The sequence below is a fragment of the Oncorhynchus clarkii genome, chromosome 16 (assembly GCF_045791955.1).
Source record: "Oncorhynchus clarkii lewisi isolate Uvic-CL-2024 chromosome 16, UVic_Ocla_1.0, whole genome shotgun sequence".
NCBI lineage: Eukaryota > Metazoa > Chordata > Actinopteri > Salmoniformes > Salmonidae > Oncorhynchus > Oncorhynchus clarkii.
Genome location: NC_092162.1, coordinates 64,661,233 through 64,686,341, shown reverse-complemented (window position 1 = coordinate 64,686,341; position 25,109 = coordinate 64,661,233). Strand labels below are relative to the sequence as shown.

General features: G+C 44.6%; 1 protein-coding gene across 3 annotated transcripts; it reads left to right on the top strand.

Moving 5' to 3' along the window:
* The first annotated feature begins 2,341 nt into the window (after positions 1 to 2,341).
* LOC139368912 (cyclin dependent kinase 16) lies at positions 2,342 to 23,188 on the top strand. Of its 3 annotated transcripts, XM_071108401.1 has the most exons (17): positions 2,342 to 2,560; positions 7,522 to 7,744; positions 11,139 to 11,315; positions 13,524 to 13,657; positions 13,796 to 13,921; positions 15,479 to 15,535; positions 15,729 to 15,843; positions 16,113 to 16,207; positions 16,376 to 16,438; positions 17,262 to 17,385; positions 17,697 to 17,817; positions 17,933 to 18,030; positions 18,192 to 18,297; positions 18,398 to 18,440; positions 18,581 to 18,671; positions 18,780 to 18,857; positions 22,044 to 23,188. In XM_071108401.1, the coding sequence occupies exons 2-17, from the start codon at positions 7,624 to 7,626 to the stop codon at positions 22,079 to 22,081; spliced, it is 1,587 nt and encodes a 528-aa protein (XP_070964502.1). In that variant the 5' UTR covers positions 2,342 to 2,560; positions 7,522 to 7,623; the 3' UTR covers positions 22,082 to 23,188. The 3 variants fall into 3 exon arrangements, with proteins under 3 accessions (XP_070964502.1, XP_070964503.1, XP_070964501.1); XM_071108402.1 differs by lacking the exon at positions 11,139 to 11,315 and having other exon boundaries at positions 2,377 to 2,560; XM_071108400.1 differs by lacking the exons at positions 2,342 to 2,560; positions 7,522 to 7,744 and having other exon boundaries at positions 10,413 to 11,315.
* Positions 23,189 to 25,109: the final 1,921 nt, after the last annotated feature.

Here is a 25,109-nt window from a genome sequence, read left to right as displayed (position 1 = left end):
TGTCAAAGACTCCAGCCACCGAAGTCATAGACTGTTCTCTCTGCTATTGCACGGCAAGCGGTACCGAAGCCCCAAGTCTAGGTCCAAAAGGCTCCTTAACAGCTTCTACTCCCAAGCCATAAGACTGCTGAACAGTTCATCAAATGGCTACCCGGACTATTTGCATTGAACCCTTATTTTATGATAATACTTTTTTGAACTGACTCTCTTGCACAGGCTCAATGTATACTCAATGGACTCTAACCACACACATACCACACTGACACTCCAACACACACACCCTGCTGCTACTCTCTGTTTATTATCTATGCCAAGTCACTTTACCCATACCGACATGCACATATTACCTCAATTACCTTGTACTCCTGCACATTGACTCTGGAACCAGTACCCCTTGTATACAGTCTCCTTATTGTTTTTACATTTATTTTTTATTTTTATTTAAACTGGCAAGTCAGTTAAGAACAAATTCTTATTTAAAATGACAGCCTATCCCGGCCAAACACAGACGATGCTGGGCCAATTGTGTGCCGCCCTATGGGACTCCCAATCACAGCCAGTTAGGATACAACCTGGATTCGAACCAGGGACTGTCGTGATGCCTCTTGCACTGAGATGCAGTGCCTTAGACCGCTACATTACTCAGGTACTCATTGTGTTACCGCTGCTGCGCCTTCTTCACAATGCTGTCTGTGTGGGTGGACCAATTCAGTTTGTCCGTGATGTGTACGCCGAGGAACTTAAAACTTACTACCCTCTCCACTACTGTCCCATCGATGCGGATAGGGGGGTGCTCCCTCTGCTGTTTCCTGAAGTCCACAATCATCTCCTTTGTTTTGTTGACGTTGAGTGAGAGGTTATTTTCCTGACATCACACTCCGAGGGCCCTCACCTCCTCCCTGTAGGCCGTCTCGTCATTGTCGGTAATCAAGCCTACCACTGTAGTGTCGTCCGCAAACTTGATGATTGAGTTGGAGGCGTGCATGGCCACGCAGTCGTGGGTGAACAGGGAGTACAGGAGAGGGCTCAGAACGCACCCTTGTGGGGCCCCAGTGTTGAGGATCAGCGGGGTGGAGATGTTGTTACCTACTCTCACCACCTGGGGGAGGCCCGTCAGGAAGTCCAGTACCCAGTTGCACAGGGCAGGGTCGAGACCCAGGGTCTCGAGCTTGATGACGAGTTTGGAGGGTACTATGGTGTTAAATGGTGAGCTGTAGTCAATGAACAGCATTCTCACATAGGTATTCCTCTTGTCCAGATGGGTTAGGGCAGTGTGCAGTGTGGTTGCGATTGCGTCGTCTGTGGACCTATTGGGGCGGTAAGCAAATTGGAGCGGGTCTAGGGTGTCAGGTAGGGTGGAGGTGATATGGTCCTTGACTAGTCTCTCAAAGCACTTCATGATGACAGAAGTGAGTGCTAGTCGTTTAGCTCAGTTACTTTAGATTTCTTGGGAACAGGAACAATGGTGGCCCTCTTGAAGCATGTGGGAACAGCAGACTGGGATAAGGATTGATTGAATATGTCCGTAAACACACCAGGTAAGGGTTAAGGTTTGTGTTTAGGGCAGGCATGCCAAGGATGCCAAGGATAGCACTGACCGGTAATTTTTGCAATCAATCACCCAAGTTCTTCCATATTATCTCCAGTGTTTGTTTATTTACAACATTGAAATTGTGCATGCTACAATCCAATGCAGTTGTATCTGCTATATATACCTATACCTACCATTTAAAAGGTCTTCAGAGGTTTAACGCTCATTTGAAACCCCATTTCCTGCGTCTTTTAGCGTTTTTACAGGTCAAAACATAAAGTTCAGCAGATGTAAACATTTACGTCAATCCCCTATTCACAAAGAACGGTTTTTGCTCCTTCTTACCGGGGCCACATTCAGTTGCCAAACGTTGTCGAAAGTTGCAGACATAAATTAAATTAATAGAGCCGACATGAGTCCTCGTTTTACAAGCCATAGAAGCATGTTTCTTCTATAAATCACATGTCTATCTGAATGTTCCAAAACGCTGTGTCCCGATGAACGCGCCCCTGCACTCAATATCCCCTGAGTGGGCCAAGGCAATGGTACAGTCCACAGTCTTAGCTTGTTGAATGGAATTTGGGTCATTCCACTGTAAGCTTTTCCTATTCTATTAGGGTAATATGAGGAATTTATATACATTTTGAATAGCTTCCATTGATAGAGACTTAGTTAAAAATACCCAGACATAACGGAAATAATAAAAAACACTGTGGAATGTCACACGACCTGACTTGGGGCTGGTAAGCGAATGCGTAATTAACGGATCTCCACCTCTCCAATCAGCCGGAGTGAGTGACTCCAGAATCTATTCGCAGCTGCTCTACTACCCTCCGCATTTGGAACTGAACAGCTGCTAAAACGTTTGAACAATTTTTCAGAATGCGAACAGGGCATGCTGTCAGACAGGGGCGAACCGGTGCTGTATCTCAACCAGCAGAATAATGGCTGAGGACTATTGGGAGAGCACACTGGCTTTGGGATATTTTTGCTAAGATTACAAGGGCATACGGGATCTCGCGTCCTCGGGTAAGCGACAAAGCAGTCTGTCCTTGTTGCGCAAAACGGTATTTACACCGGGTTGGTTAGCTAGAATACGATGTAAAAAAATGTTTTTGTCAATAGCTACGTTCCGCCGAAAATACTTGATAGCTTGTTGCAGCAACCACTGTTGATGTCAAAAGATCGGTTTACTGTACCTCCCACTTTTAAAGCTCTTCAATCACACGTATTACAATAATTCAACATTGTCTTTGTTGAAGAATAAAACATGTCCAAATGGCATGTCCGTGATCACCGCTTTCTAATCATTCTTAGACTTTGAATCGCTTTCATTCCAATGCATAATCATGCGTAAATGAAACATGTTGCGAGCTAGCTGTAGTTTAGCTAGGAAGGGCCGAGCTGTGCGCAGCCACTGACGCTAGCTTGATAGCTATAGCTAACTAACTAGATCATTTATTAACTTGTTAACGGCGATTACTTTTCTGTCGTGTACCATTGGTTTCTATTGCACACATTAGCTGAATGATTCTTGCATTATAGCTACGAAACCTCATAAAGCTAAACAGCTTAACCAGCTAAAGCTAGGTCACAAATCCTTATTTAGGATATCCCTTCAAAATGAATCGTGCGTACATAATGTGATGGACGTAACGCTACCGGGTATGTTCCTATCCTGGTCAGCTAGCTATAGTCAGTTTGTTTAGTTTTTGTCAGATGGGAACCCAGCAAACTTAAGGGTCTTTTGGGATGCCATTGGGGAGACCCTCTACACTGTGTGAATAGCTCATTTGCCTGCTTGCATGCAATTTCTAGTGTCTTGCTTGTTTTTGTCATGATTACCCCGGTTACATATGAGCTAAGGATGCACGACTAGCTGCTATGTTGTTGATTAACTGCAGTCACAAACCTCCAGGGTGCTAGTCACCTGCTGTTGACAACCTGGGCATTGCCTTCAAAACGTCATCTTGATGTTGAGCTGTCCCATCAGTACCAGGCGGGCAGGCAGCCCTGTCGGATTCGCATAGGCGGGCAGGCAGCACTGTCTGATTCTCATGGTCACACTGCTCCATGTCAACAAGGTTCATGATGCACCAGTTTTAAAACTATGTGAACACAGACACATAGGGACAACTAGACCTATCTGAGAGGATGCCAGTGCACCCGGCCAGTTTCTGTGCTCGTGCTGTTTTTTTGTTTTATTCCTACAATTGTAAAGCGACTTTGGGTCCTTGAAAAGCGCTAGATCCCATTTATTATTATCATTATTATTAAGGCCAGGCTTGCCTAAAAATGATTTCTAAGAATTATTCAGACAGGCACTTTGTTTTATTTTACATTTAGCCTAACTGCACAGGACAAGTTAAGTTTTTAATGTTTCAAACACAAAGTAAATAGCCTCTTAAAATCAAATACCTTTTTGGAGTGTCTTCATCTAAGATTTCACTTCTAGATTTCCCTGCAATGGATGCCAGAGGAGGAGAACCTTACTCCACTCTCACCATCCAAAGTATTCCAACTATTTCAAATGTTTTCTCTGTGAATCCTTTGTGAAAAATATGACTTAGTTTAGCTAATGGTCAGTCAGTGACATACCCAATAGCCTTTCCAACAACAGTAGAACCACTTTAGATTGTTGAGATAATGATGACATTCTCAACATACCTCAGGGTCTTAGTATAAACAAAGAAATTCTTACACCAGGGCTATCTAAGCCCCATAAGATTACCCTGTCCGCCCTCCTGCTCACCCCATGCCTCCAAAGTCTACAGCACTAACACAACTGTCACCAGATAGCCTAGAAGAGTCCATTTTCTTCGGATGGACAGCGTTCAGAGTGCATACAGAAGAAGTCCCCTTTTAGGCCAATATGCAATTTAATGGGTCACCAAGCGTCTAGCCTTCAAAAGAGAAGCTTTGGAGCTGAAACTGTTGGGCATCGTCGTGCCAAATTGAGTCATTAGTCACAAGGCAAAAACATGGGCTTCTGGAGGTTTGGCACAACTTTAGTAGTCGGCCCAGTCCTGAATATCTCCCAGATGCTCAAGAGACTAACTGCTATTTTTTTCCATTGGTATTTAGTATTTGCTTTTTCAGTACTATTTGAAAGATAAGTTGAGATGTCGTTTTCAAGGTCATTGAACATGTCTGTTTTCTAGTGGTTTGCTTTATATTGCAATGCAGAGTGAAATCAATACATGTGCTGTGATGCCAGGGGAGAACGACTGCCCCTTATTATTGAAGCCACGGAAGTTTAAGTCCGACCGCGGTTCTGCAGGCATTGTTAGCAGAAAACAAGATTCTCCATGATAGTGAATGAAAAAATGGCAGTCTTTTGTGGTCAGTCTTTGTTTAAATATACAGTACCAGTCAAAAGTTTGGACACACCTTTTCATTCAAGGGTCTTTATTTATTTTGACTATTTTCTACATTGTAGAATAATAGTGAACACATGAAATCATGTAGTAACCAAATAAGTGTTAAACAAATCAACATTTATTTTATATTTGAGATTCTTCAAAGTGGCCACCATTTGCCTTGCTGACAGCTTTGCACACTCTTGGCATTCTCTCAACCAGCTTCATGAGGTAGTCACCTGGAATGCATTTCAATTCACAGGTGTACCTTGTTAAATGTTAATTTGTGGAATTTCTTTCTTAATGCGTTTGAGCCAATCAGTTGTGTTGTGACAAGGTAGAGGTGGTATACAGAAGACAGCCCTATCTGGTAAAAGACAAGTCCATATTATGGCAAGAACAGCTCAAATAAGCAAAGAGAAACAACTGTCCATCAGAACTTTGAAAGTTTCTTCAAGTGCAGTCGCAAAAACTATTAAGCGCTATGATGAAACTGGCTCTCATGAGGACCGCCACAGGAAAGGAAGACCCAGAATTATCTGCTTCAGAGGATAAGTTAGAGTTAACTGCACCTCAGATTGCAGCCCAAATAAATACTAACAGACACACCTCAATATCAACTGTTCATTGAGACTATGTGAATCAGGTCTTCCTTTTCTGTGACGGTCGAATTGCTGCAAAGAAACCATTGCTAAAGGACACCAATAAGAAGAGACTTGCTTGGGCCAAGAAAAACAAGCAATGGACGTTAGACCTGTGGAAATCTGTCCTTTCATCTGATGATTCCAAATGTTATATTTTTGGTTCCAACCGCCGTGTCTTTGTGAGGTGCAGAGTAGGTTAACGGATGATCTCCGCATACGTGGTTCCCACCGTGAAGCATGAAGGAGGAGGTGTGGGGGTGCTTTCTGGTGATACTGTCTGTGATTTATTTACAATTCAAGGCACACTTAACCAGCATGGCTACCACAGCATTCTGCAGCGATACCATCCCTTCTGGTTTGTGCTTAGTGGGACTATCATTTGATTTTCAACAGGACAATGATCCAAAACACACCTCCAGGCTGGGTAAGGGTTATTTGACTAAGAAGAAGAGTGATGGTGCTGCATCAGATGACCTGGCCTCCACAATCACCCGGCCTCCACAATCACCTGGCCTCCACAATCACCTGGCCTCCACAATCACCTGGCCTCCACAATCACCCAACCTCAACCAAATTGGGATGAGTGGGATCGCAGAGTAAAGGAAAGCTGCAAACAAGTGCTCAGTATATGTGGGAAATCCTTCAAGGCTGTTGGAAAAGCATTCCAGGTGAAGCTGGTGGAGAGAATGCCAAGAGTGCATCAAGGCAAAGGGTGGCTACTTTGAAGAATTTCAAATGCAAAATATTTTTATTTGTTTAACACTTTTTTTTGGTTACGACATGATTCCATGTGTTATTTCATAGTTTGGATGTTTTCACTATTTACAATGTAGAAAATAGTAAAAATTTACGAAAAAACCTGAAAAACCCTTGAATGAGTAGGTGCCCATTTTTATTTTTTTTTAAATTTGACCCCTTTTTCCTCCCCAATTTCGTTGTATCCAATTGTTTTTAGTAGCTACTATCTTGTCTCATCGCTACAACTCCCGTACGGGCTCGGGAGAGACGAATGTTGAAAGTCATGCGTCCTCCGATACACAAAAAGCCAGCCGCACCAATGTGTCGGAGGAAACACCGTGCCCCTGGCAACCTTGGTTAGCGTGCACTGTGCCCGGCCCGCCACAGGTGCGCGATGAGTCAAGGATATCCCTACCGGCCAAGCCCTCCCCAACCCGGACAACGCTGGGCCAATTGTGCGTCGCCCCACGGACCTCCCGGTCGTGACAGAGCCTGGGCGCGAACCCAGAGTCTCTTGTGGCACAGCTGACGCTGCAGTACAGCGCCCTTAACCACTGCGCCACCCGGGAGGCCCAGGTGCCCAAACTTTTGACTGGTACTGTATATATATTTTTAAGACCATCATGGTACCAGTAATTGCTTCTGAAACACCAGATGTATGTCCTTCTTCTGTCACACACAGAAGAAGTTACAAGGATAATTTAGTTGCTAATGGAAGCCTGCAGTACCCTGGTCAGCCTTCAACTTGAGTTACTCAATGAGAGGGGTCAGCATTGAGCTAACCTCAACGTCATTTCCAGGAGTAGCTCAAACTGCGCATGTTGTCTCAATGAATCGTTATCTTAACCGATTTTATTTGGCTTCAATGCGCTGTTGAATCTTCACATAGGAAAGAATGGTGTCACGTGATCAATGGCTTTGTCCATTCATATATACAGTCTTTGTGTGACGCCCAGTATAGGCAAAGTCTGAATGATGAGAGCTCCCTTAATAGCAAAAGACTATCATTAGTGTCAAATCCAACCACTGAGTTCTCATCAGTTTTTAATCCAAATGAAGCAGCTTCTCTTCTCGAGGCCAAAACGTTTCTCTTATTTGACTACTGAGGAGTGAATGACCTGTCATCCTTTGACTGTTGTAGAGGATAATGAATATGATGTGTCAATCTTTGTTAGTAGTTCCCCCTACAGGACAGGTTAACAACTGTTTAACAATGTGTTTGTTTGCTTGTGTCTGTCTGTGCCCTCAGAGAGCTTGAACTGTGGCTACCCCTCCGCCCTCTGCGTCTCGGCCCCCGCCCTCCACGTCTCGCCCCCCACCCTCCGCATCCCGCCCCCCGCTGCCCCCTCTGATGGACCGCATGAGGAAGATCAAGCGGCAGCTGTCCCTCACCCTGAGGGGGGGCAACAGTGGGGATAAGACCAGTGAGACCATCAGCCCTCAGGACACAGCGCACAGTCACAGTGACTCCGGTACAGTGGCTGATACAAACCAACACAGTCACAGTGACTACAGTACAGTGGCTGATACAAACCAACACACACAATGACTCTGGTACAGTGACTGATACAAACCAACACAATGACTCCAGTAGAGGCTGACCCATACCAAGTTACCTATACAATACAATGACTCCAGTATAGGCTGACCCCTACCAAGTTACCTATACAATGACTCCAGTAGAGGCTGAGCCCTACCAAGTTACCTATACAATGACTCCAGTAGAGGCTGACCCCTACCAAGTTACCTATACAATGACTCCAGTAGAAGGCTGACCCCTACCAAGTTACAGTGGGGCAAAAAAGTATTTAGTCAGCCACCAATTGTGCAAGTTCTCCCACTTAAAAAGATGAGAGAGGCCTGTAATTTTCGTCATAGGTACACTTCAACTATGACAGACAAAATGAGAAAAAAAAATCCAGAAAATCACATTGTAGGATTTTTAATGAATTTATTTGCAAATTATGGTGGAAAATAAGTATTTGGTCACCTACAAACAAGCAAGATTTCTGGCTCTCACAGACCTGTATCTTATTCTTTAAGAGGCTCCTCTGTCCTCCACTCGTTACCTGTATTAATGGCATCTGTTTGAACTTGTTATCAGTATAAAATACACCTGTCCACAACCTCAAACAGTCACACTCCAAACTCCACTATGGCCAAGACCAAAGAGCTGTCAAAGGACACCAGAAACAAAATTGTAGACCTGCACCAGGCTGGGAAGACTGAATCTGCAATAGGTAAGCAGCTTGGTTTGAAGAAATCAACTTTGGGAGCAATTATTAGGAAATGGAAGACATACAAGACCACCGATAATCTCCCTCGATCTGGGGCTCCACGCAAGATCTCACCCCGTGGGGTCAAAATGATCACAAGAACGGTGAGCAAAATCCCAGAACCACACGGGGGGGACCTAGTGAATGACCTGCAGAGAGCTGGGACCAAAGTAACAAAGCCTACCATCAGCAAGGGCATTGAAGATGAAACGTGGCTGGGTCTTTCAGCATGACAATGATCCCAAACACACCGCCCGGGCAATGAAGGAGTGGCTTCGTAAGAAGCATTTCAAGGTCCTGGAGTGGCCTAGCCAGTCTCCAGATTTCAACCCCATAGAGTTGAAAATCCGTGTTGCCCAGCAACAGCCCCAAAACATCGCTGCTCTAGAGGAGATCTGCATGAAGGAATGGGCCAAAATACCAGCAACAGTGTGTGAAAACCTTGTGAAGACTTACAGAAAACATTTGACCTCTGTCATTGCCAACAAAGGGTATATAAAAAAATGTGTTGAGAAACTTGTATTATTGACCAAATACTTATTTTCCACCATCATTTGCAAATAAATTCATTAAAAATCCTACAATGTGATTTTCTGGATTTTTTTTCTTCTCATTTTGTCTGTCATAGTTGAAGTGTACCTATGACGAAAATTACAGGCCTCTCATCTTTTTAAGTGGGAGAACTTGCACAATTGGTGGCTGACTAAATACTTTTTTGCCCCACTGTACCTACCTATACAATACAATGACTCCAGTATAGGCTGACCCCTACCAAGTTACCTATACAATACAACTGTAGGATACTTCACCCCTGAATGATTATACTGCAACAACCAATATGGCAGTATCTTTGACCAATTAGGCCTAATTGTCAAAGAAGTAATAACAAGTGAAACTGCACACAGCTTTGTAGTTCAATGTGCAGAATATTTAGTTTAGTTTGGACCATCTTTATGCTCAAGGCGGGAGTTATTTTATCCTTCTTTTCATAATGGTGATATGAAAAACCAAAATGGTGCGATGAAAAGCTCTCAAATTTACTGATTCAACTGTTTTCTTACAATTACAACTGTCATCTCCAAATGTTTACAACTGTACTCATACATATTTCAATTAGGTCTGCTGTAAAAGGTTACGTTTTCTTTCTTTCTTATACAAGCATGCCACACATGACTGGGTGACCTGAAACCAATGATGACTCAGTATCATTTGTGGGAGTACTGTACATGCAACAGAGTAGTGTCACTCTTGTGCAAAGCTCTGCAGTGCAAACATTACACCCTTTTATGGCTTCTCTGCTACTTGGGATACATGGTTTAGGGTAGTGGTAGGTCTTACCTTACCATCACTCCACAGTGTGTGTTCCTAAATTCAATCTGGAGTGCTTAGAGTGCGCTCGTAAATTCATCAGTTATTCTGCGCTCTGGCACACTCGGACGAGAGTGCTCTAAAATTGGAGTAGATATTGCCAGAGTGAATTTACAAACGCACCCACAGATTCACACACAAAATAGGCCATAGCTACACTTTTCCAAATCCTATATGGCTCCACCCTGAAGGATCTGGTGATGATGGGGTGGGTGTTTGTGATAACGGTGCTTCTGGTTCCTGCTTGCTATTCTTAATTTAATCCGACGCATGTCTCTTCCAGCATGGCTCTCTGTGTTCTAATACTGGCTGTATTGATGCTGTCTCAGGAGGTTTCAATCAAACAACGTCAGTCTATTCTCCTCAACTTGACTCCCTGGTGGAAAAAAAACTTAAGAATTTGTGCAATAAAACCAATCAACATTTTGAATTTAAAAAAAATCAATTGAAAAACTGTTTAGAATGAAAAATGAATTTGGCTTTGTGAAGTAATGAACAAAGTGCTGTTGTGTAATATAATTTACCATCAACTGTGATTATTAGAGGCAGTAAGCATGGGCCACATCTGGCCTGTACAATGCAATGAAACCAGTTCATGCAGCTCAGAAACTTCTCAGTAACCCTGTTACTAATACTGAAGGTTTTCCTTGTCAATTGACCCCATATTTTTTTGTCTTCCAGTGTGTATTAACCTCTTTTGGAAAGTGAATCGCATGCTCTGAAAGATGGACATTTGTACGTGTTTCCCCCGGTTCATTTGGTTAATCCTTTAATTTCAAGTTACCGGCTCTTTTCTTTCCTTCCCTGTTTCTTCTCATCTTAACCACCATTACTCTGTGTCTTCTCATCTTAACCACCATTACTCTGTTCTTCTCTACCAAATGTTACTGCCTACTTCTGTAACATTTCCACTTTTCTCCCCAATACTACATCTTCATCCATGACTTTTAATTAGTTTTTCTGTTTTATTTTTCTCTTCTTTCTACACCCCTTCCCCCTTTGTGTTGTCCTGTCTTCATCCCAATCATGATCTGTTTCCTCTTTCATTTGCTTTGAACTCCTGTCCCCGATCATACCATGCCCTGCCGTGCCCTGTGTCCCCCGTCCACCTCACAACCACCTCCACCTGCATTGTCCTTCGATGACTCCCACCCGTACCCCATTCCTCCCTCCTGTGTGTGTCTCCCCTGTGTCTCTGCCTCCCCACCCTTCTCTCTCCCAGAGACCATGTCAGTGCGGGGCAGTGGCACTGGCAGTTTGCGGGGTTCAGTGCGAGGCAGTGGTGGTGGAGGCTCGTTCAGCATGCACTCCCTGCTCCAGTCGTACGGCTCCGCCCTGCGCCGACCACACAGCCTGGGCCGCAGCCTCAGCTCCTATCTCAACCACACCACACGCCTGGGTACAAAACACTTGGCCCACACAGGGAAGGGGAATGTGTGTGTGTGTCTGCTCTGGGAGTGTGTTTGTGACCTCTGGCTACAAGTGTGTGAGTGTGTATGTTAAGGGTGTGTTATGACTGGTCATGTTATAGACTTACAGTGCCTTCAGAAAGTATTCACAACCCTTTGACTTATTCCACATTTTCTTGTTTCAGCCTGATTTCAAAATTGACTAAATATATATATATTTTTTATACACACAATACCCCATAATGACATAGTGAAAACATGTTTTCAAATGTGTTGAAAAGGAAATATCACATTTACATAAGTATTCACACCCCTGAGTCAATACTTTATTGAATCACCTTTGGCGTCGATTACAGCTTTCAGTCGTCTTCGGTATGTCTGTTTTCAGCTTCGCACATCTGGATTCTGGGATTTTCTCCCGTTCTTCCTTGCAGATTTTTCTCAAGTTCTGTTAAGTTAGGTGGGGAGCTGCAGTGAACAGCAATCTTCAAGTCTTTCTCCAGATTTTTAATGGGATTCAGGTCTGGGCTTTGGCTGGGTAAAATCTTCACCCCCTGTCTAAGGTCATTTATACTCTGAAGCAGGTTCTCATCAAGGATGTGACTGTATTTGGCTTCTTCTATCCTTACCAGTCTCCTAGTCCCTGCTGCTGAAAAGCATCCCCATAGCATGATGCCTCCACCACCATGCTTCACGGTAGGGATGGTGTTAGATAGCACTTTGCATTCAGGTCAGAGTTACATTTTTGTTTCATCAGATCACAGCATCTTTTGCCGTATGATCTGTCTTTCACGTGCCCTTTTTTCAAACTCCAGGCGTGCTGTCGTGTGTCTTTTCTCAGGAGTGGCTGCCGCCTGGTCACTCTCCCATGAAGCCCAGATTGCTAAAGTGCTGTAGAGACTTGTCCTTCTGGCAGGTTCTCCCGTCTCAGCCAAGAAACTCTGTAGTTCTGTCCGAGTGGTCATTGGGTTCTTGGTCATCTCCCTGACCAAGGCCCTTCTTGCCCAATGTCTCAGTTTGGTCAGACAGACAGCTCTAGGTCTTTTACATCTTTTCCCAATGATGGAGACCACTGTGCTCTTGGAAACTTTCAACACTCTAGAAATTGTTTTATACCCTTCTCCAGATATTTTTATTTAACTAGACAAGTCAGTTAAGAACAAATTCTTATTTTCAATGACTGCCTAGGAACAGTGGGTTAACTGCCTGTTCAGGAGCAGAACGACAGATTTGTACCTTGTCAGCTCGGGGATTCGAACTTGCAACCAACGCTCTAACCACTAGGCTACCCTGCTGCCCCAATATATGCCTCATCACAATACTATCTTGGAGATCTATAGACCATTCCTTGGACTTCATGGTATAGTTTCTGCTCTGACATGCACTGTCAACTGTGGGACCTTATATAGACAGGTGTGTTACTTTCCAAATCATGTCCAATCAATTAAATTTACCTCAGGTGGACTCCAATCATGTTGAAGAAACATCTCAAGGATGATCAATAGAAACAGGATGCACCTGAGCTCCATTTGGATTGTCATAGCAAAGGGGTGTGGCTACTTACAGAAATATTTCATTTACGTACTGTATTTCATTTTTCAATATATTTGCAAACATTTCACTTTGTCATTATGTGGTATTGTGTGTAGATGGGTAAAACATTTTATATTTAATCCATGTTGAATTCAGGATGTAACACAACAAAATGTGCAATAAGTCAAGGGGTATGAATACTTTCTGAAGACACTATATATGCCTGTTTTTTTGTTTTTTGTCCTAGTATGGGATTAAGTTAATTACATATTTTGAAAACTGTTTGGAGAGTAGATTTAAAAGCTGATAAGCACATCACACCAGTGCTGTATAACAAGTTAACAACAGTGAGCGAAACCTCTAATAGTTGTAGTGGGAGACAACAGCGAGGAAACAAAATGATAAGACATCAGCGAAGAATTGCTTTACCTCTCAAATCTTACTGTGAGGATACCGCATGCTCCCCTCCAGGTGCCTTTTGAACCAAAACATTTCCCAGAAAGCAAACGGATAATGAAAGTTAACAGACACAGGGCGAGTAGAACATTATTGTCAAAGGTAGTAAGATTATGATCGTTAGATTGCGATAGGACATTGAGAGCTGGTAACCCTAGCACTCTTCCATGTGGACCAGGAGTTGAGAGTGTTGCTGTGTGTTTGTACAGAGATAGTTCATGAAGATGTGAAGATCGGCTCTGATGGGGAGAGTGACCAGGTCTCGGCCACCTCTTCTGATGAAGTACACAGTCCTGTCAGGGTCCGCCTCAGGAACAACTCTGTACGCAAGATATCCACCGAGGTACACACACTCTTACACACACAGACTCACACACTCACACTCTCTCTTATAACACTAGTAACACATGAGGTGTTTTATCCTAACTTCTAACCGTTAACTTCTAATCTTCAACCTCTAACCTTGTATCTTTTCTGTTAGGATATAAACAAGCGGTTGTCCTTGCCTGCGGACATCCGTCTCCCAGATGGCTACCTGGAGAAGTTCTGTCTGAACAGTCCTCTTTTTGACAAACCTCTGAGCCGGAGGCTAAGGAGAGTCTCCCTGGTAGGTTACTGCCCCCTCCCTCTCTGTCCTCCTCTATGTCTCCCTGATAGGTTACTGCCCCCTCCCTCTCTTTCCTCCTCTATGTCTCCCTGGTAGGTTACTGCCCCCTCCCTCTCTTTCCTCCTCTATGCCTCCCTGATAGGTTACTGCCCCCTCCCTCTCTTTCCTCCTCTATGTCTCCCTGGTAGGTTACTGCCCCCCCCCCCCCCCTCTCTGTCCTCCTCTATGTCTCCCTGGTAGGTTACTGCCCCCTCCCTCTCTGTCCTCCTCTATGTCTCCCTGATAGGTTACTGCCCCCTCCCTCTCTTTCCTCCTCTATGTCTCCCTGATAGGTTACTGCCCCCTCCCTCTCTTTCCTCCTCTTTGTCTCCCTGGTAGGTTACTGCCCCCCCCCCCCCCCCCCTCTCTTTCCTCCTCTATGTCTCCCTGATAGGTTACTGCCCCCTCCCTCTCTTTCCTCCTCGTCCTCTATGTCCTCATGCTCACTCTGTCTGGCCCATGCTTTTTTCATGAGCTGTCTTGTCCCTGTGTGTGTTGAGCTCTTAAGACTCTCCCTCTTGCATTTTAGTTCTTGTATTTTCATGTGCACTACAATTTTGTTCTCCCTTGCGGTTATGCCTTGCTATACTGTTCCTCCACCATTTTCTTTCATTGATATTTATTCAAGGTCAGAGCTTACACGTTCACTGCCAGACATCTCAACAGAAGTGGTTGCACGTGTCCTGATGAGATTGACCTTCTTTGTATCATCTTCCTGGATAAAGCCAGTCTCGTAGTTCATCTTCCTGGATAAAGCCAGTCTCGTAGTTCATCTTCCTGGATAAAGCCAGTCTCGTAGTTCATCTTCCTGGATAAAGCCAGTCTCGTAGTTCATCTTCCTGGATAAAGCCAGTCTCGTAGTTCATCTTCCTGGATCAAGCCAGTCTCGTAGTTCATCTTCCTGGATAAAGCCAGTCTCGTAGTTCATCTTCCTGGATGAAGCCAGTCTCGTAGTTCATCTTCCTGGATGAAGCCAGTCCCGTAGTTCATCTTCCTGGATGAAGCCAGTCTCGTAGTTCATCTTCCTGGATGAAGCCAGTCTCGTAGTTCATCTTCCTGGATGAAGCCAGTCTCGTAGTTCATCTTCCTGGATGAAGCCAGTCTCGTAGTTCATCTTCCTGGATGAAGCCAGTCTCGTAGTTCATCTTCCTGGATGAAGCCAGTCTCGTAGTTCATCTTCCTGGATGAAGCCAGTATCGTAGTTCATCTTCCTGGATGAAGCCAGTCTCGTAGTTCATCTTCCTGGATGAAGCCAGTCTCGCAGTTCATCTTCCTGGATGAAGCCAGTCTCGCAGTTCATTTTCTTAGATAAAGCCAGTCTCGCAGTTCATCTTCCTGGATAAAGCCAGTCTCGCAGTTCATCTTCCTGGATAAAGCCAGTCTCGTAGTTTGTAACAATGTTCTGGAGTCTGTCTGTCTGTCATCTTTGTGAATAACAAAGCATGTTCTCATTCTGTGATTTTACATGTGGTAAGACTTCTAGAATCCTCTAAAGATACAATGTGTTTTTTCTCTCAGTCCGAGATTGGCTTTGGGAAGCTGGAGACCTATGTGAAGCTGGATAAGCTAGGAGAGGTATGCTGTTACAAACATATACATTGACATTACCCTACCCCTTAGTTGTTGTTTATTTGCTCTTAACCTCTGCTGCCAAACATTTGTCCTGGCAGTGTTGAGGTTTGCTGCTTCTACTGTTCACATGTACTGTATGCACTGCTTTTATGATGTGCTCCTACTGTAGTCTGTCTAAGTATTATCTCTCTCCCAGGGAACCTATGCCACGGTATACAAAGGGCGCAGCAAGCTGACTGACAACCTGGTGGCTCTGAAAGAGATCCGATTGGAGCATGAGGAGGGGGCTCCCTGCACTGCCATCAGAGAAGGTGAGACACCACACCACCACAGGGTGGGCACTGGGCATAGTGCCCAAACACCTTTGTGTCGGGTGGGCCTGAGCCTGGACCGCCAGCTAAAAATAAAACCCAACAGGTTGGAAAGTGGAAACCAGAGCAAGCCAAGGGAGCACTGGCTATTTACAGGATTGACCTCAGTCAACCACAGTTGCTGCTGCTGACCTCTGATATGGAAAGAGTTGAGGCATGCTGTATAAGTATTTTTTTTAAATCATGCATTGGTTATCTCTCTCCCCCAGTGTCTCTGCTGAAGGATCTGAAACACGCGAACATAGTGACCCTCCATGACATCATCCACACGCAGAAGTCTCTCACGCTGGTCTTTGAGTACCTGGTGAGTCATCGTCCACACAGAAAGGAGGAGAAGCATAAGAGCATCTGACAGCGCGTCACACACGCTGTTCATCTGTCGACTCCTTACATTTTGAATGAAAACAAATCCAAATGAATTTGTTTGTGCCAGTGTCAAAGTTGTGTAAATGATTTGTGATTTGTCACGCAGGATAAAGACCTTAAGCAGTATCTGGAGGATTGTGGCAACTCTATCCACATGCACAATGTGAAGGTGAGGCACTCATCAGCCTACAATACCTTGATACATAATTTCCCTTACATTCTTTAGCATGTATCATAAAACGGAATTCTATCATTCCAGTCCGATGTATACATCTACTCAACAGTAGATGAAATGGCACGGTGCCAATAGTTTTTAAATGTGTAGTTAGTGATTTAGTAGGGTCTTTACTGGTGTCTTTTGTCGTTGCACATTGTCTCCCTCTGGCTCTCTCTCACCTACAGTATACCTCTCATGTCTCAGTGTGTCCCTGTGTCTCTCTCACCTACAGTATACCTCTCATGTCTCAGTGTGTCCCTGTGTCTCAGTGTGTCCCTGTGTCTCTCTCACCTACAGTATACCTCTCATGTCTCAGTGTGTCCCTGTGTCTCTCTCACCTACAGTATACCTCTCATGTCTGTGTGTCCCTGTGTCTCTCTCACCTACAGTATACCTCTCATGTCTCAGTGTGTCCCTGTGTCTCTCTCACCTACAGTATACCTCTCATGTCTCAGTGTGTCCCTGTGTCTCAGTGTGTCCCTGTGTCTCTCTCACCTACAGTATACCTCTCATGTCTCAGTGTGTCCCTGTGTCTCTCTCACCTACAGTATACCTCTCATGTCTCAGTGTGTCCCTGTGTCTCTCTCACCTACAGTATACCTCTCATGTCTCAGTGTGTCCCTGTGTCTCAGTGTGTCCCTGTGTCTCAGTGTGTCCCTGTGTCTCAGTGTGTCCCTGTGTCTCTGGGTGGTCTGTGTCTCTGGGTGGTCTGTGGTATTGTCATGTCTTTGCAGACTTCTTATCTCATGTCTATTACTGTGCCTCTCCTCCTCAGCTCTTCCTGTTCCAGCTGCTGCGTGGCCTCAACTACTGCCACCGCCGCAAAGTCCTCCACAGAGACCTCAAACCCCAGAACCTGCTCATCAATGACCGCGGAGAGCTCAAACTGGCTGACTTTGGTCAGTACCTCCAACTGTACAGACAGTCTTATCACCACACCTCAGAAGTCTCTGTGGAACCAGAGTGTTATCTGTAGTGCTTCAGTTTAACGTTCTCAATAATTGAGAGTAACGACAAAACGATGTGTTCAGAAAAAAAGGACATCCATTTTTTTGTTGGTAGTACGACAGAGTTTTGTTGGTAGTACGACAGAGTTTTGTTGGTGTAATAAGCCAATATGCCCCAAGAGCCTCTCCCACAAACTGTCATGTAAAAATGTTAAGCTTCTTTCAAACGTTTTGTTGAATAGTGAATCATGCTTTTGTCTCAGGCCTGGCCCGGGCTAAGTCCATTCCCACCAAGACATACTCCAACGAGGTGGTGACGCTATGGTACCGTCCCCCAGACATCCTCCTAGGAAGCACTGACTACTCAACGCAGATAGATATGTGGTAAGAATAAACTATTGGTCTTAGCCAATCGGGTTGATATTGATGTTTCGTTATAACATTCTGTTCTAAAATGTCAGTGAAGTTGTTATAGTAACGTTATATTTTGACTCTGTAGGGGAGTGGGTTGTATCTTCTATGAGATGTCTACAGGCCGCCCCCTGTTTCCTGGTTCCACGGTGGAGGAGGAGCTGCACTTCATCTTTAAACTGCTAGGTGAGACTGTACCCCCGTCACTGCCCAACTTGGTCCATGGTGTGGCCCTGCCCTTTTGAAGGAGAGGTGCCTTTTGGCACCATTGAGACGGCTAAGGATATAAAACATCCCTTCCTTTTCAATGTCTTGAGAGTTGAAGCACTTGTTTGTGTCTGCTCCAGGTACACCCAATGAGACATCCTGGCCTGGAATCACCTCCAATGAGGAATTCATCTCATACAACTACCCCCGGTACAGAGCCGACTGTCTACGGAATCACACACCAAGGTGATGCAGTGCTCGGCACTGTGACTGTTTATGACACGTTAGACCTGCTCGTTCAATGAGAGTTACTTTAATTTATTGTGTATTTGTTGTTTATTCCTAGACTGGACAATGAAGGAGTGGAACTGCTGTCCAAACTGCTGCAGGTGAGACCACCCCTGTGGCAACATTATCGTCATTGACAAACTCCCATCTCACCTTTTTAGATAATCTTTCTGATCGTCCTGGAGGTGTTCGTTGCCATTAGCGACAGTAGAGTGAAGCTGTGTGTCCGTCTGTGTTTTAGTTTGAGGGAAAGAAGCGCATCTCAGCAGAGGAGGCCATGAGGCATCTATACTTCCACAGTCTGGGAGACCGAGTCATCACACTGCCTGACAGTGAGTTGGCCTTCACTCCTCCACACATGACTCACACACATTATTAACAGCAGTGTAGTCTCATGTCATTGGTAAATAATTGTATAATATGAACATATCCTCTCCTAGCTACATCAATATTTTCACTTCAAGACATTCAGCTGGAGAAGGAGCCCGGCTGTAGAAGCAGCTCCTTGTCTGACTCAGGTAAGTTCCTCTCTTAACAGTTGTATTTCATCCCATAAACTAAATGTCTTATTTTAATGTCCCAACTTCCTTGTACAAAATGTAAACTTAATGGCTACATCACTGTGTTCCAGAGCTCGTACAGGGATGCCTAAGGTTCCGGCACACCTTAGGTATATTCAGTTCACTTCCTTCTCTCATGAGGAGGCCGCGAACCATCCCCTCCTTTCCCCTCTGATGCACTTCAATGTGTCAGTCTATCATCCCATGGCTTTTAACAATGAATATGTAACCATTCTCAAAACACCTCCTTAGACTTTGAGGCTAGAAGAATATTATATGTCAAGAGTACTTTACATTATATTGAGAACTTTACATTATGTCAAGACTACTTTACACTATGTCAAGACTACTTTACACTATGTCAAGACTACTTTACACTATGTCAAGACTACTTTACACGATACTTGACATTTATTTACATGTGTACATCCATACAGAGCACATTAGGTGGTCTTCACTTGCAATGGAAATTCCCACTTCATTGTAATACACACTCATACACAATAATATAAAGAAAGGAGTAGCAAGAGCAGTGCTCTCAGATATTTAAGTATGCTAGGCGAGCTTTTTTATGCCAGTTTTTTTTGGCTCATGAACATAGCCTCAGACGTTTGTTAGAAATGTACACAAACAGCATGCATCACTGAACAGCACCTTGAATACAAGACTATCCTCGAACAAACACCAAGTCACATCACATCAACAGGGCTAGTGCACAGTACTCCACCTCTGAATGGTTATAGGTTTTATTTGCTAAAATAGCTGTTTCTGGTTGGTCCCCTGTTCTTCCTGGTTGTGTTTGATTTGTTGAAAACATGCCTGCCCTCAGCTCTGACTCAGGAGCATTCAGTCCCCTGGTCATTATACGTTGTAGTCAGCCCACCTCAGGCCTGGTCATTATGCGTTGTAGTCAGCCCACCTCAGGCCTGGTCATTGTGCGTTGTAGTCAGCCCACCTCAGGCCTGGTCATTGTGCGTTGTAGTCAGCCCACCTCAGGCCTGGTCATTGTGCGTTGTAGTCAGCCCACCTCAGGCCTGGTCATTGTGCGTTGTAGTCAGCCCACCTCAGGCCTAGTCATTGTGCGTTGTAGTCAGCCCACCTCAGGCCTGGTCATTGTGCGTTGTAGTCAGCCCACCTCAGACCTGGTCATTGTGCGTTGTAGTCAGCCCACCTCAGGCCTGGTCATTGTGCGTTGTAGTCAGCCCACCTCAGGCCTGGTGCGTTGTAGTCAGCCCACCTCAGGCCTGGTGCGTTGTAGTCAGCCCACCTCAGGCCTGGTGCGTTGTAGTCAGCCCTCCTCAGACCTGGTGTGGTTGTAGTCAGCCCACCTCAGGCCTGGTCAGATCACTGATCTGTGTAGTGATGGAGAATGAGCTTCTCATAAGAGTCTGCTTCCCTTAACCTCCCGCCTGAGCAGCTCTCACTGGACCCAGCCAATCAAAGAATTATTATTTGTGTTCTCTTGGCTGCATTGTTTATGAGCTGTTTTTTTCCCCTGGACTTTTACCCCTTTTTCTCCCCATTTCATGATATCCCATTGGTAGTTACAGTCTTCTCCCATCGCTGCAACTCCACTATGGACTCGGGAGAGACGAAGGTCGAGAGCCGTGCGTCCTCCGAAACACGACCCTGCCAAGTCGCACTGCTTCTTGACACACTGCTCTCTTAATCCGGAAGCCAGCCTCACCAATGTGTCGGAGGAAACACTGTCCAGCTGGCGACCGAAATCAGCTTGCAGGCACCTGGCTCGCCACAAGGCGTCGCTAGAGCGCGATGGGACAAGGAAATCCCGGCCAGCAAAACCCTTCCCTAACCCGGACGACGCTGGGCCAATTGTGTGCTGGCTGTGACACACCCTGGGATTGAACCCGGGTCTGTAGTGATGCCTCAAGCACTGCAATGCAGTGACCGCTGAGAGCTGAGCCACTCGGGAGGCAATGCTGTCTTTTACTGAGGAAAACAATTCCTTTTTAACAAATGTAATAAAACACAGACCACTAAACCCCTGCTCAACAATGAAAATCAATATCCAAATTATGCCCAACACACACATGCACTAAAAAATGTGAAGAGAAATCATTTGGCCTGTTGCTTACATAATCCAAATATCAGCCATGGATAAAATGTGTGTTGTTTTGTAACACAGTTATAATGAGAAATTCATGATTACATAATTCCCTGCATTAATTATTCATATGTCTTTCTGAGGGGTGTTCTGCTCTCTCACCCTAAACTCGTTCCTGTTATATGACAGAGGAAGGGTTAACCGTCCTGTAGATAACTCCTGATTTAGCCTGAGGAGTCAGGAGTGGGGTGATAATGAGAGGGTGGATCTCTGACTCATTCTCATTTACAACACTGCTGCTATTCTATCTACTTGAAGCTTATCAACAATGCGGAAGGGAAAAGTACAGTTTACTTCAACTATGTTTGACGTTAATACTGTGCAATACTCTGTATAGTTTTTATAGTTTTTTTTACATGCAAAAAATTTACCTCTTTCGGCCTCCCAGGACTTGGTGTATTTGAGTTCAGAGTAATTTACATTTCTCCCCTTCCTGACACACCAAAGGGGAATGCTGATGTGACATATTGCCTGTAGGGACCTTACCCACTGAGTTGTCCTGTATGAAAACCCTATGTTTGTTCCTGCTCCTCGCTCTCTCTCTCTCTCGCTCTCTCTTTGGGCCAACGCCCTGATAGATCATTCAACATGGTTACCAAACACATTCATCTGTTTCCACACTGAATTTGTATTGTGGGCCCTGTTTTGACAATGCAAAGTGAAAATACGGCACTAGTGTCAAATAATACCATAATGCTCCTGATATCTGTACTTTAATTTATTTACAATATTTTTGTGCTGTCCGTGGAGGGCAGCGGTAATTAATGATGGTTTGGAATGTAATGATGCGGATACAAAACACACATTTGTGTTGAATTTTGACACAAGTGCTACTTATTTCCGTTGTCAACGTATCACTGTGTGTGCTGTTTGTCTTCATACGGTATCTCCTTTGTCAGCAGCTCTCTTACCCTGATGGAACCTTCTCCCTCTGGTCTCTGTTCAAGTACCTGTGATGATGAGTGTTCCTCCTGGGGTCTGTCTGTCACTCCTCTCACTGTCTCTCTCTCTCCTCACAGTGAACAGCATATCTCGACGACAGAGCCTGCTTTTCTGAGTGGAGTGAGACAGACGGACGAACGAGAGGACGGGAAGCTGAGACATTTCCGTGTGCGATGAAGGGATACATATTCATCATCTTTATACCTTTTGAATTGTCATTGTTGGTCCATTTAGTGTTGAGAGAGGTTCACTAGCTGTTTACATGTAAGACGAGGCTGAGGAGGATACCTGTTTTTCTTCTGTGTTTGTTCTCAATATGCACTCTCTCCTCTATATAGAAAAGTTTACTGTCACAGACACACTTTTACCATCACGTATACTGTAAATGCTGACAGGCAAAGAAAGCCTTACCATTTTTCCTTGTATAGCTAACTACTGTGATCTTTAGTTTACAGGCTGACATAATTACAGCCCTGTATAATTAAATTTAGACATGTCAGGACATTCTTTGAATGCAATAATCATCACCCATACATTTTAATGGATTTGGACCAAAGTTTTCAACTCACTTAAAATTATGCACAATGCTATTGTAATACCCCTAGCTAGAACCTTTCTATTTTTTATTGTATAATACCACAATGAAGGAATAATTTGAAAAATGACAAGGCTTGAATAAGTGATAAGTTGATTAGAGTTGTCTTCTAATTGAGGGGGGAATAATACGGTGAGGCTGTAGTGTCTCACCTTGGTCTTCCACACCCCCATTTCCACCACAGCAAGGTATTACAGTCTAGCCCTCCCATTTCCACCACAGCAAGGTATTACAGTCTATCCCTCCCATTTCCACCATAGCAAGGTATTACAGTCTATCCCTCCCATTTCCACCACAGCAAGGTATTATAGTCTATCCCTCCCATTTCCACCACAGCAAGGTATTACAGTCTATCCCTCCCAGCTCCACCACAGTAAGGTATTACAGTCTATCCCTCCCAGCTCCACCACAGTAAGGTATTACAGTCTAGCCCTCCCAGCTCCACTACAGCAAGGTATTACAGTCTATCCCTCCCATTTCCACCACAGTAAGGTATTACAGTCTATCCCTCCCAGCTCCACCACAGTAAGGTATTACAGTCTATCCCTCCCAGCTCCACCACAGTAAGGTATTACAGTCTAGCCCTCCCAGCTCCACCACAGTAAGGTATTACAGTCTATCCCTCCCAGCTCCACTACAGCAAGGTATTACAGTATATCCCTCCCATTTCCACCACAGCAAGGTATTACAGTCTAGCCCTCCCAGCTCCACCACAGTAAGGTATTACAGTCTATCCCTCCCATTTCCACCACAGCAAGGTATTACAGTCTATCCCTCCCAGCTCCACCACAGTAAGGTATTACAGTCTAGCCCTCCCAGCTCCACTACAGCAAGGTATTACAGTATATCCCTCCCATTTCCACCACAGCATGGTATTACAGTCTAGCCCTCCCAGCTCCACTACAGCAAGGTATTACAGTATATCCCTCCCATTTCCACCACAGCATGGTATTACAGTCTAGCCCTCCCAGCTCCATCAATCCAAGGTATTAGTCTATCCCTCCCATTTCCACCACAGCAAGGTATTAGTCTATCCCTCCCATTTCCACCACAGCAAGGTATTACAGTATATCCCTCCCATTTCCACCACAGCAAGGTATTACAGTCTATCCCTCCCAGCTCCACCACAGTAAGGTATTACAGTCTAGCCCTCCCAGCTCCACCACAGTAAGGTATTACAGTATATCCCTCCCATTTCCACCACAGCATGGTATTACAGTCTAGCCCTCCCATTTCCACCACAGCAAGGTATTACAGTATATCCCTCCCATTTCCACCACAGCAAGGTATTACAGTCTATCCCTCCCAGCTCCACCACAGTAAGGTATTACAGTCTAGCCCTCCCAGCTCCACTACAGCAAGGTATTACAGTATATCCCTCCCATTTCCACCACAGCATGGTATTACAGTCTAGCCCTCCCAGCTCCACTACAGCAAGGTATTACAGTATATCCCTCCCATTTCCACTACAGCATGGTATTACAGTCTAGCCCTCCCATCTCCATCAATCCAAGGTATTAGTCTATCCCTCCCATCTCCGTAATCATTGAAGGGGGATATTAGTTTAGTACCAGGTAGATTAATCCCAACAGTGTCATGGTGGCATTTGGGGGAAATCCTCATGTTGTATTTATTTATTTATTTTCATAATGCTGTGCTTGGCTGATATGGTACAATGGTTTGAAAGAAAAGCACTTCTGTTCTATTTTCACACAACGTTTTGCAGTTCTCTGAGGAATCCATAGCACTTACAGGAATTCTCCTCATTCTTGCAGGAATTCTGGAATTTGGGGAACCGTTGTACCAAAAACCTGGAGATGGCGTTCTCTTTATTGATTATATAGACATGCATCCAATACAAATTGAGCTTCCACAGTGAAACATCACAACCCTGATAGGTTTAATGACTCTTTAGGGCACAGGGTACAGTATTGTTGGGTGTAATGTAATTGTGTTTACACATCTACCTGTTTGGAGTGAAAGAGACAGTCTGCAAATTTCCCCACTATGTACAGGGTGATGTGTGGTCATCATTCTGAGGAGAGTGAGAGAGTGCACCAGACACAGTGTCACTACTTTTACACCGCCTGCTGATGTAGTTAGCCCACCTATTAACCACGGCTGTTGTTCTAAAGCAGTGGTTCCCAACCTTTTACCCATGTGCATTTTACCAGTAGGCCTATGGTCTCATGAGTCTTCTCAAGTACCCCCTGTGGATAGGCCAAGTTCCCCTGGTTGGGAAACACTGTTCTAAAGCACTTCCGTATGTGGAATCTGTGAAAACCAAAGTGAACATGCATAAAACTGTCATCTGACATTTCTGGCTTGTCGTTTTGAATGGGGATAGATGATGTGTTTCAAACCTCAAATAACCAAAGTATACATTTTTGGGTTGAGGTGGTAACGTGGAGAGAAATGCAGTTGGTTATGAATTCTCACCATCTCAACCATTGGGTTAGTTTGGTGGGTTGGGGTGTGATCCTAGCAGCGAGATGTTGTGAACTTAGTAAGTGTGAATGAGTGAGCGTGTGCTGTCTGTGTGTGTGTG